Source organism: Cydia amplana, chromosome 8 (assembly GCF_948474715.1).
Source record: "Cydia amplana chromosome 8, ilCydAmpl1.1, whole genome shotgun sequence".
In the NCBI taxonomy this organism is placed as follows: domain Eukaryota; kingdom Metazoa; phylum Arthropoda; class Insecta; order Lepidoptera; family Tortricidae; genus Cydia; species Cydia amplana.
In genome coordinates this window covers 3,956,934-3,970,543 of record NC_086076.1, presented here as the reverse complement: position 1 = coordinate 3,970,543, position 13,610 = coordinate 3,956,934, and the positions used below count along the sequence as shown (strand labels likewise).

At 38.1% G+C, this 13,610-nt stretch overlaps 1 protein-coding gene across 1 annotated transcript in view; it reads right to left on the bottom strand.

Annotated features, from left to right (window-relative positions):
- The window catches only part of LOC134650006 (uncharacterized), a 261,157-nt gene that overhangs the window by 209,951 nt on the left and 37,596 nt on the right, over window positions 1-13,610 (bottom strand). The window contains exon 2 of the mRNA XM_063504821.1: window positions 4,298-4,506. Within this exon, the coding sequence (XP_063360891.1) occupies window positions 4,298-4,506 (209 nt within the window). The remainder of the gene's footprint in view (window positions 1-4,297; window positions 4,507-13,610) is intronic.

Sequence of the window (13,610 nt, the reverse complement as noted above, 5' to 3'; positions counted from 1 at the left end):
CATAATCCCATACATAATGACACTTAACGCAAACGCGTACTTCACGTCACGCTATACGTAGAATGAAATGTATACTAGGGGTACAGTAGTAGTCGTAAAACCACGTATACACGTTCAAACAGTGGAGAAAAAGAAACAGTAACCGTCTGTCAACTTGTTTACATACATCAATTATGTAACATAATACGTATGCATTATTATTATACCAAGGCAGCTTCATTATAAAAAAAGCCAGGGCTCGGGATAGCAAAGAGTAGAACCGAATTTCCTAAGATATTACATGATTTATCTTAAAATTATACCTGCAATAATATAATTTAGATCGATACTAAAAGAACGCAATGAAATAGTGACTCGTGGGCGTTTTTTTTTTGTTGTCCCCTACACTTATTTTTCAAATTTGGGATTTTTTATGTTATTTCTACTCAGAATCACGAGATCTTTCTATCCTAATATTCCTAATAGGAGAAAAAAAGTGTCCTAAGATTTTTATTTCCATTCCGTCACCATTTTTACACGACTGCCCAAAAAAAAGAGTGTATTGTTTTCAGCGTTCATGTTTGTATGTATATATGTATGTGAGTTTCTTTATTCCACGATAACTTCAGAATGCCTTAACCGATTTAGATGTATGATACATCATTAGAATCCTTACGTCATCCCGGGTGACATAGGCTATGTGACGTCATTACAAAATCAATATGGCGGACTTAATACGCCATATTACGCAACCTTAAGAAAAATTTTTCTTGCAAACCCATCGAGTAGGGCATCAAAATGAAGCGCTTTGAAAGACGATCAATAATATATATACAATATGAAGGTTTAAGTTCAATTTTAAGAAAGTAAGAATTTACAAAATATATTTAGAAAAGCTAATCTCATAAAACCAAATATTATCCTATTGTTGGGATATTAAAAGGAAGTGGTTTGACCGCTGATCATAAAAAAAAAATATTATACATAGGTATTATATTAATCATATTTTACTTGTTTTGAAACCAAGTCAATATGTTCTAAATTGCGCTAAGGGAATAGAAAAGTGTAAATAAGTTCTTTGTAGAGAGTCTGAGATTGTAGAGTCCGTCTTCAGATACAACTCTGCACCGACTTTGACGGAACAAAGTGTGAAAGTGTCATTATAACCGTATATTTTTGTACGTATTTTTTATATAAAGCTCGAGATACACTTCTAAGTTTTACTTACGTATGTATAGGGACAAAGCTATTTGTTAGAATGAGATAATGATATTCATCTCTCATTCTGTAGTATAGCTGTGTCCGTACGTAGTACGTACGTAAGTAAAACTTAAGACAGATGGGCTCTTCCTGCAACTTCCCCGAGTATTTTAATTACGAAGGCCGAAGGCCGAACTCCGCTTAGGGCCGATGGTCCGACCGAAGCGTAAGGCAGGTGCGTGCTTCCTGTAACTTCCCCAAGTATCCTAATTGCGAAGGCCGAGCTTCGCGTAGGGCCGAAGGCCCGGAGCGTAAGAAAGGTGCACGCTTTTTGCAGCTTCCCCAAGTATCTTAATTGCGAAGGCCGAAGGCCGAGCTTCGCGTAGGGCCGGAGGCCCGGACCGTAAGAAAGGTGCACGCTCTCTAAAGCTTCCTCAAGTTTCTTAATTACGAAAGCAGAAGGCCGAGCTTCGCGTAGGGCCGAAGGCCCGGAGCGTAAGAAAGGTGCATGCTTTCTGCAGCTTCCCCAAGTATCTTAATTGCGAAGGCCGAAGGCCGCGCTTTGCGTAGGGCCGAAGGCCTGGAGCGTAAGAAAAGTGCATGCTTTCTTTAGGTTTCCCCAAGTATCTTAATTGCGAAGTCCGAAGGCCGAGCTTCGCGTAGGGCGGAAGGCCCGAAGCGTAAGAAAGGTGCACGCATTCTGCAGCTTCCCCTAGTTTTTTATTTGCGAAGGTCGAAGGCCGAGCTTCGCGTAGGGCCGAAGGCCCGGAGCGTAAGAAAGGTGCACGCTTTCTGCAGGTTCCCCAAGTATCTTAATTGCGAAGGCCGAAGGCCGAGCTTCGCGTAGGGCCGAAGGCCCGGACCGTAAGAAAGGTGCACGCTCTCTGCAGCTTCCTCAAGTTTCTTAATTACGAAAGCCGAAGGCCGAGCTTCGCGTAGGGCCGAAGGCCCGGGGCGTAAGAAAGGTGCACGCTTTCTGCAGGTTCCCCAAATATCTTAATTGCGAAGGCCGAAGGCCGAGCTTCGCGTAGGGCCGAAGGCCTGGAGCGTAAGAAAGCTGCACGCTTTCTGCAGCTTCCCCAAGTATCTTAATTGCGAAGGCCCAAGGCCGAGCTTCGCGTAGGGCCGAAGGCCTGGAGCATAAGAAAGATGCACGCTTTCTGCAGCTTCCCCAAGTATCTTAATTGCGAAGGCCGAAGGCCGAACTTTGCGCAGAAAGGTGCACGCTTTCTGCAGCTTCCCCAAGCATCTTAATTGCGAAGGCCGAAGGCCGAGCTTCGCGTAGGGCCGAAGGCCCGGAGCGTAAGAAAGATGCACGCTTTCTGCAGCTTCCCCAAGTATCTTAATTGCGAACGCCGAAGGCCGAACTTTGCGCAGAAAGGTGCACGCTTTCTGCAGCTTCCCCAAACATCCTAATTGCGAAGGCCGAAGGCCGAGCTTCGCGTAGGGCCGAAGGCCCGGAGCGTAAGAAAGATGCACGCTTTCTGCAGCTTCCCCAAGTATCTTAATTGCGAAGGCCGAAAGCCAACTAATAGGAAATAATTATGTAGTTGCAGAGATATTAAGCCATATAGCACTTTTCAATACGTCTGGTTTTTGGGTCAGACCTAGTTAGGTTTTTAAGCACGTTTTATGCTAACATATCAAAGATCAACGTGATGAAATCTCCTTGAAGCAACTAAATTATCTTAAATCATAAAAAATGTGGTTGGTTTGTATGGTCACTAAAATGTATAAAATAAAATAAATTAATTAAAAATTAAAAACACGACTGCAGTTTAAAAGCGAACTGAAAAGCTAGAAATAATTTTTAGTTATGTTAGGTACTCAACATAATGAATGTAAAATAGAATATAAGTGTTCAGTCAGGGTCATAAACAGCAATCGGAAAAGTTTAGGCTCATTTAGGATCGTGACTGTACCTGCATATTTTATTTCGATTGCAGTCGGGGACCTTGATATATTGAAATTTTCCCATTCACAGGTCCCCGACTGCAATCGAAATAAAATATGCAAGTACAGTCACGATCCTAAATGAGCCTAAACTTTTCCGATTGCTGTTTATGACCCTGACTGAACACTTATATTCTATTTTACATTCATTATGTTGAGTACCTAACATAACTAAAAATTATTTCTAGCTTTTCAGTTCGCTTTTAAACTGCAGTCGTGTTTTTAATTTTTAATTAATTTATTTTATTATTCATAGACTTTGTATAGCGGTCGCGAAATGGAAAGATCGAAAAATGTATGGAAATTTTGGGACACTTTTTTTCTCCTATTAGGATAGAAAGAGCTCGCGATTCTGAGTAGAAATAACATAAAAAATCCCAAATTTGAAAACAAAAGTTTAGGGGACAACAAAAAAAAACGCCCTCGTACTTATTACATTTTTCAAGCAATCACCTTGTTAACTCTAAGATATACAAGCCACTTAAAGCTATATCTTATTTTAGGCATTTTATTTGGGTCGTGATTAAACTCATTGTTTGCTAGATTAACTAGTGTTATCTCAAACTTAGAAGTCCCTCCTTGAATTTATTTCCTGTGCCTCTCATACCTCTAAAGAAAACAAAACACGTTTTAACTTGTTAAGAACTATGGCTCAAAGTCATTTGCCCTAATGATTAATTAAATCTTCAAGAGTTCCTTTTACAAGTTTACTAATATTTTTAATGAATTATTTTGGAATCTTCTTCAGGGTTTTAGATGTTCTCTTTAAGTAAGAAATTAAATGTAATATGTACCTATCAATTTAACGCACGTATAATTTTTGTGGCGTCAATAAGGATAAATATTTTTGTAGGTAATACTTGAGGTAAATTTCTGGATGATCGAGCATGTTTGGGAATGTACACGTGTATGGTATTAAAGGGCAGTTAAGTGAGCAACAATTTTTCGGCAATCCGATTAAATTGTCTGATCAAATCAGGTGGTGTGGACGGAAACGCCAATTTGGCTCGCCGATTTGAACCGCCGATTATGACCGATATTACTGACTACGTTTATAATTTATCAGGATGTTTCTTCTTTCAGACAAGACAAATTAACATATTAAATAAACGAATTAACACTGTGGACCTAGAACTTATTTAGCACCGTAAAGAAAAATACTTACATCAACATCAATCCCCGGCTGAGGGAATATCCTCGTGAAAGGATACTCCTTAGGCAGATAGCTGAAGAACTCCTGCCTGCCCCGATACCACTTCACACTGTAAAGTGTCTCGTTCCCCTCCAGCGTCCACTTGCAGCCTAACTGCACCTCGTCGCCGAGGCGGACGGCAGATGGCGCTATTAGTTGGACGTCTTTTAGGGCTTCTGTGTCTGGAACAAGGAGATACATATATTAAGTTAAATAAATAAATATTATAGGGACATTCTTACACAGATTGACTAAGTCCCATAGTAAGCTAAAGAAGGCTTGTATTGTGGTTACTCAGGCAACGATATACATAATATACAAATACATAAATACATAGAAAACACCCAAGACTCAGGAACAAAATATATCAGTGCTCATCACACAAATAAATGCCCTTACCGGGATTCGAACCCAGTACCACGGCTTCATAGGCAGGGTCACTACCCACTAGGCCAGACCAGTCGTCAAGATAAATATTCTATTATAGAGCAATGAAACCCGGGAGCCTATGATGGATGGCGGAAAATATAAACGTACCTACGAAGTAGGAGGTTCCGGGTTCGAATCCAGTTAAGGTATTTATTTGTGTGTTTATTCATGAGGCATGGATACTTTCAAACACATCCGTTAGCCAGACAAATGATTGTCGCATTACTATCAGTTATCACTCATTGTATGTACATCGATAGTAAAATTATTGTAAAAGTGATATACGACTTGTCTTCAACGACTTAGGGCTCATTTAGGGCCACCCCACATCTAGCGTCTTTCGAGCGTCGGCGTCTACAACTCTATGGCCGCTGCTCGACGCAACGTCGACGCAACTGCGCAGCGACGTCATTTTCCATAGCGCTGACCAGACGCCGACGCTCGAAAGACGCTAGATGTCGGGTGGCCCTTAGATGGTGCGAGAATTCGCTTGCGAGTTTCGTTACATTGCGTCATTTGATCGGTCAGCTGAATTGATGTAACCTCAATGGTCCACAATGTAAGTAAAATCGTATACGAGTTCGCGCGCCGTCTAAATGAGCCCTTATTCATGAATTTTGCGTGTTTTCAGATAAAAAGAGAATAGTTCAAGCTTTGATGTCAGCGTGGTACCACATCCATTACATTCAACTGTTGCTTAATGAAATTGGTTTACGTATATTTAACGCTCCGACCAATTTGTGGTTTTTCCAATTTAATTTTATTTCGAATGAAGTTGTCATCGTGTCAACGTACTAATTATTCAAAATCATTTTTTGAACAATTAGTCAATTAGTCAGGCACTTCGCGAAAACTAATTTGACTGAAAAATCCCAGCTTAAACTAGTTTTCACCGAAGCGTTACGGAAAACTAGATTTAACAAGGGAAAACGCGTTTCCACTTAAAACGAGAACAGGCATAGTAACGATAAATTCTCGGAAAAGCTTCAACAAGGGGCTTTCGTAAATTCAAGAAAATGCATATTCTCGAAAACCATGAATCTTTTACTAGACCTAGAAGTCCATTTTTTGGACCAGTCTAAGGTCTGTTAGGGGATAGAAGGTTAACCGTTAACCAATTTATCCATTAATTACCGGACGTCCAGTATGTAGCTTATGAAAGTCGTTGGCTAAAATGTTCTAGTTGTTGTTATTGCGGACAAAACTTTCACCATATGGCAGAGATTACGCACAAATGTGTTTTCCGGAGATTTGTTCCCAGACATCTGTGCCTTATTCCTGGAGCCCTATTAAAATTAACAACAGGTTTTGATGCGACCTTATTGATTGGCTTGGTGATTGGCGTGTATCGCACGACTTTCGCATGCGCTCTGCATTTCAAGGTCCAAATAAGATCAAAATCGTAAATTGTTAAATCCCTCCTACATTGACTAATCTGTCGGTCAGACACATCAGCGCTGACAACCCTAACCGGCGACCGCAACAATCACATTAACCGCTGCTGGATGCAATTACCGCCACGCCCCTGCTCACGACGGACGTGCAAGCGACGAGATACCCTATTAAACTTCGACGACGTATCAGTGGCAATGAACGAAGATGTCAAACGAACTACTAGTGATTCTGTGAGCTATAAAACTCGCAAAAATCATGACTGAACAAAAAATTAACCATCGATCTGCTCACAAAATTTCACACCTGGAACGTCCGATTGGCCTTCGTCCTACTGAGCGTCCCAATTATGCCAATTTAACGACACTTACCTATTCTAAAGCGGCACACAGACAGATAAGTCTTTGAAAATTTTAATTCAACTTATATTCGAATAATTTTTCCACATATTATTTTTCCCATTTCAATCAATTTTATCTAGCTTGAATTATTTGAATAAATGTTTTTATATGAGTCTAGTATGTATGTATATACCAATGCTGGGCAAGAACCTCTCATCTTCCCCTTCCATGTATCCCAGATTTGACCTGTCGCCCACAAGTTTATTATCAAAGGCGTCGAGGTCATCTCGCTATCGCCACCATTTTAAAACTTTAACGGGAGTTAATCAGATCAGTTTTAAAATCGTGTTACTTTAAATCAACATGTTGTTAATTGCAGACGTCAGCAAGTGTTCAAGTGTTCATAATACAATAATTGGCTGGTAATTATTATACCTTCGTGTGACATTAGCCGATCGTTTAACATGCTGTAATGGCGGCTGTGGTAATTGCATTAAGGACAGTTTAATGTAATAGCAACACTTACGCTTCTGCAACGCTTACAAAGCTATATTGATTACTATTGCCACAGTAGAAAGCGTTTCCAGTTTAGTAGATATTTGCCATTTTGCCAAAATCAATTAATCCCAATGCACGACCTATGTTCGCCATTATTACATTAGGGGGGCTGCTTCATAGCCGTGAAATAAAAATCAATGAATGATTTTAGAACCTATTCGACATAGCATATTTTATTCAACTCTTTCAGTGAAGAGTATGTTAATGTGTTAATTGACAGCCATTTAAACACGTGTAACAGTAACCGATCGGTTAACATGCGGCAATGGCGGCGGAGCGTAATAAAACCTAATTAATAGCATTGAGGGGGTTTTAATGTAATTCTTGCAACGCTCTACCGCGCCTGTATTTAAGTTAGTTTCTGTCAATACGTATTTATAATTTCTTTCAAGTATAACTATTTATCACAAAATCCTAGTGGAAAAAAAAGTGCTTTTCCAATAGGTTTTTGTGATTTTACATTTATCAATATTTCATGCGTGTATACTTTATTTAAAATGAAATTAAATTAGATAATTATTTATTTCAGAAAATTTTCCATAATATATTAGTAACTTATTATTATAACTCTTAACCTATTTTGGTGACAGTATCTATGTTAGTTGTGCAATTGACTTTTTTCATATTTCGTATTTTATTTCCACTGAGATACGCGAGCTGTTTTGATCCTACTTAATAGGAGAAACAATGTCTCTCAAGATTTTTATTGTATTGAATAGTGATCACTATTTTTCATTATATGACGGTAAGGAACGAAAAACGTATGGGAATATTGGGACACTTTTTATCTCCTGTTAAGATGAAAAGAGTAGGGAATGTAAACCAGTTTTTATTTGTATGAAATTTCGGTTAATCCGGTTACAAAATATTTTTTTTATTCCATACAATTAAAAACCGGCTTACATTCCCCAGAAAAGAGTTCATGATTCTGAGTAGAACTGTCATAAAAGTTCCCAAATCTGAAAACCACTTTCTACTCTAGAGCTGATTATAATACGTGGAACCATAATCGATCATTTATCATGCGACAATGGTGGCGGGTAATTTCATTGAGGACGGCTTAATGCAATTTGTTACGGTACTTTGCTTTAAGGCCCCGTGGGTTCAGGTTCTTCTTTCTCTCTCTCTCACTGAGAATAAGCGTGAGCGAGATGGTTGTACTATCTTATCTGGGTAATAGACATGGAGAAAGTTTGTAGACACATGTAGGTAAATGGTGTTTAGTTACAATATTATTTTTATAAACTATTAAGAAGTAAGTATATGCGGATTTATTTTATTAAAGGATATTATTATTAATTTTCCAAGTTTTTAAAGTAATGGACTCCCAAAATTCCTTGCCGGCGTCTATATTTCCGAGCTCATACAACCCGGCAACCTTCAAATCAAGGGTGAACAGGCACCTTCTGGGCACGCTCGGTCCATCGTCGGCCACGTCTTCGCCTCGGCTAGTCTGTGGCCATGAGTAAGCCCATTTATATTTAAAAAAATCAAATTCTCCGGCAAATATAAGTTTTGGGAAATGTATCTCTAGTAGTAGTATATGACTTCTATTTCAGTTATAATCTATACATATGCACAGATGTAGTCCATAATTGTTTTCCATCGGATTTTCACGAAGACGTACATACGTGTCTTGCTATTTCAGTCAGTCTCCGTACAAAAAGTACTGAGGTTGACTGAAGTAGCATGACAACTACTAATGTTTCCGAGAAAATACCATGGAAAACAATTATGCACTACACCTGTAAGTAGTGTGACTATGACTACCTACTTAAAAACATAAATCAAAAAGATTTAAACAAATAATTTGATTTAGTCCCTAAATCAGACTAATTAGGTCACAGATAAATAGGTAACGTATAGATATTTTTATAAATAGGTAGGTATTATATATAAAACGACATTCCATAAACCAATATTCATAGCTAGGGCTATTTATCTAACAGTCCTAGTAAATTGAGTTGATTTGGCACGATGCTAAGACAAACATACGATTCGAAGGCTATCCTACGCAAATTCCCCTAAGCCTACTAAGTGGGCAATGTTATGTTAATAAATACGGGGAATACACAGTCAAGAAGGGACTTAATTAATGCAAGTAAATTGGAATGAAACAAAAGTTATGGCGCGCTGCGCGAAACTTGCGACGGAAGATATGGCCGTCGCGTGTTTTTTTTTAAATTTTACTCGTCAGATCCCCGGCTATATCACTAGGTATTTTATACTCAAATTACACTGCTATGGTATGCAGGGTAATAATATACAATTGAAAATAAATAATAATCTAATAGAAATCACCAGGGGTCGGACAAAAAGTGCGGATGACGTAAAAATGACGTAATCTTGCACACAGGATGATGTTTGAGTTTGTATTTAAACTTCCGTGTGACATGTAGTAACAAAGTAGTATTAATGAAGTAACAAAATAATCGTAAATAAATCCATGGAATTAATAATACAGGTGGTAGGGTGATGTAGTGAATAAAATAAATTTCACGAAACTTGTTACCATAAGGTATAATTATTTGAAATTAGTTAGAACACTTAGAACAAGTCTGTGGGATCCTCAGATAAATAGGTTTAATAGTCAAAAGTGGGAACAGTAGGTAAGATTAGTAAAAATAAAAAAAGATAATTTGATGTTATTATACTTTTATAGCTAAATTTTAGCTAAATATAATCGTGAAGATACAATAGCTAAACAATAACGAAGTCAATTTAATGTTCATCTGATTGACAATGTGTCATGCAGTCAAAAACGTACTTACTCATTTCAAGTGGCGATATCGTTTAAAAAAGAGGTTGATAAATGATAAGTGATAATTGTTTATGAAAATCAAAAATACTATTTGAAATCATCCTATAAGTGGTTTGACGTCATCCGCACTTTTTGTCCGACCCCTGGAAATCACTAACAAATCCTATTTTCTAGCCACCAATTACAGTCTGTCATCGTAGCCAAAAGCTGCAGTTACATTTAATGTTTGACCAAGCCTGCAAGCCGCAAATCGCCACCACACAATTTGGGAGCCTAGTTCATTTATTTAGGACATCACTCCAACTTTGAATGGATAGAGGTAAAAGTTGCACATCAGTAACCAATGCACAGGATTTTCGATTGTTTTGGAATATATTAACACCCAAATCACAGAATAAGTAAGTAATATTTATTTGTGAAACACAGGTTATATACAGATGACAGTGAGTTGATACAGTACTCTGTGATCTACCATATAGGTGTACAAATATTTAGTCTTTTTATATCTAACTTATTATCTAAATAGCTTAGACCTTATTTCATATTACTATTATTACTTATTACTACTAAGTAATATAGTATTAACATACAGAACGGCCACGCACCGCCCCGCCCCTCTCGCATTATTACCTCGCCCCGCGACTGGCCGCGACATGAATCTGGTGGACTTCTTAAAAATATCTCAGTAAAGCGACTTACCCACACATACACAATGACGCGTGTATTACAGACGTGCCGCGCACACATATAAACGCAAATGATTTTTGATGTATGGCGTGTCCGCCCTGTGCCCAAATGCAATTTAATATGCAAGCACATCTAGAATGACACTCACGCTTATAGATAATTTGAGTACCTATACACAAGGGATGCCATCACGTATGAACATTTCACGAGTGTAAGAGAGACTGACTACAAAACTACAAACGAAAATGTGTGACCATTGTTAAGCTCCATAGCGGCGGCTAGCGGCGAACTTGAATGTTGGGCTGAAAAATACAAAAGGCTGCGTTTAGGAGACAAGGTGGGTTGGTTATACCTATTTTCAAATACTTATTTATATTGTCATAAAAGCAAATAACTTACGCATTTAATATATTTCTGAGTTGAATACCTAATTTCAGTGTTTATTTACAGGTAATATTACACGTATAATTAGGTATTATTAATCGATAAACAAGAACTTTAAGTTTAAGGTTTAAGCATTTTATAAATAAGTTATCGCAATAGGTACTGCAGAATAAACAAGCTGTAACTCCGTCGAGCTCAGAGCTGGCGGCACTCAATCAAAAAGTAATGTTACGCGAGCCCGCTTAGAATAATTGCGCAGCGCTTTAATTGCCAGCTTGATTAATTAGACTTACTTCAGATTACCTGCAAATTCTGCGTATTAACTGGTTTATTTAACATGCTTCACACCGAAGCTGCAGGAGTGTATTATGTGCACTCGTTGCGGTGTATTATTTTACATAGAGGTTTTCATTATTTTTCCAATATATGGATGTTTAACCCTTTAGAGGGTAAGTACGGTTACTTTTGTGTTTTGGGAATTGTAGATAAACATAATTATGACGTTATTAAAATTTTCAAAGTTAACATTAAACCGGGGATCTGGCAGACCTCGTCGGCGATGGCGGGATAACTTGGACTCCTTTTTGAGAGACTGGGCCAGATGTAGCTCAAAATCGGGATGAATGGGAGAAAAGCGGGGAGGCCTTTACCCAGCAGTGGGACCCAATAGGCTCACAATAATAATAACGTTAAACCAATTTTTTATCAAGCAGATACGTCTTAAAGAGTATTAAAGGAAAAATGAAAAAATCACCGCTACTGGCAGGAAAAACGCGAAACGCGCCGCCCAATGTGAAACGACGATTCAAACAAAATGATTCGCGTCAAAAAAAATGCTAATCAGAATATATCCTTAAACAGATTCCCTCTATTTTTGTTACACCTTGTACAGTCAACAGCATAAGTTGCTAAGCGGGCGAGGTGTTCAAAATGATCTTGACGCGACTTTATTGTTAATAAGGGAATAAGAGCGTGTCAACGTAATTGTGAACATCTCGCCCGCTTAGCAACTTCTGCTGCTGACTGTATTAGGCAACATAGAATTATCTACTCTCTAAAATCACCGATTGAAATATTAAGCGTTAATTCCAATAGCCATAAACGCCTGTTATTTTAGGTATACCTAGAAATGCCACATAATACTCGTTATACTGATAACTGGCAATATCATTATCAGGAAAATGTATATCCCGTCGAATAAAAGGTGTTAACTTCGGCATTTACGTATAAAATTAATGAAATGAAATGTTCGGAGCTTACCTCTATAATCCGTTCCTAAAATAGATGCTTATATTCAATGTGTCAGGGTAAATCTGATGCGGGCAAATAATTGAATTATCATCAATTCAGCCAGCTAAACTTACGTGAGGGATAATTTTCACGAAAATGCATGGGAAATATTATCAGTGGAACTGAGTATTTTGACCGTTTCATTATGACTTAACTAGTAATAAGTTACACAGAACATTGAGCTCCGAGGGAATTCTTTATAAAATGCATTTATATTAAAACTCAGCAGCGACGCTATCGATCCGACTGCATAAATCCAAGATGGCGGATGCCAAGTGCTAGTGATGGGGCATCATGTTTCGAAAAATAGTGTTGTGTTTATGAATCGTCATTTCAGTAGTTAACACTAGTTACGAAATAATCGACTCGGCTCGGCAAAGAATATTGATTGGAAAACGGTTTTCAAAAATGGAAAGCTTGTAGGAATGAGATTACGTAGCTCATGAAACTTCAGGCGCGTCAAAATGGCATGTAAGTACTTAACTTTTTTTGAATTTTGAACACCTTATTCATAGCGTTGGTTAACGTCATTTATTCCACCTTATTCGTAGCGGTTGGTTGGACTAAATTCCATTGAGTCCTCTGCTAAAAGACTCAACTCAGTTTTCTCTATCTCATATAATTAAGTAGAAACTCGAGTTCTTTTCAACTTTTTACAGACCCACCCACACAGACACCAGACTCTTATTTATAAATAAATCGAAATACGTTGTCTGTATGTAAATACGTAAAATCGTACAAAAACGCCTATTTTATTTACTGTTTATTAGATCAAAATAAACCTACTTATGAAATTACTGACAGACTCTTTACTCGGAGGCTCGGAACTTTTTGAGTTGTGGTTAAAAAAAGAAAAGGACTCTACTGGGGAATTCAGACTTGGACTGTTCTTTTCAAGTTTCAAAAGAATCAAATTCCTTCCAACCTACACTTAAAAATCGTAATTTGTACTAAATTATATAACTGAACTGTATATTTATACAATGCGACCGTTTCCTTAAAAGCTAAGGAAAGCGGAGAGGTAACGAGTTCCTGGCATCAGCTCACGTAGGGACGTGTAAGGAGCGCCTTACAAAGGACAAAGCTGCCTCAAACATTGTCCTGAAGCCCGATTCAGATTAAACATTCTGTTACGTGCTTGATCTCATTTTGATACGACCTGAAGGTCATGTCAAAACTAGTTGAAACCGTAACAAGTTGTTACGGTCTAAATTGGGCTCCCAGCTTCGTTAAATCTTGTCACACAGATCTAGAATGACGCTTACGCATGAATCACACAAATCGTTAATATTTATCCGCGCAGCAGTACGATGAGATGACCTATAATGGCGCCCAACATCTGTTAACAAAATATGTTTTTTCTACTCCAGCACTTAAATGTGTCAATTAAATGACTGACAGTGATATCTAAAGCAATGTCATTTGAATGCTTTGTCTATAGGCT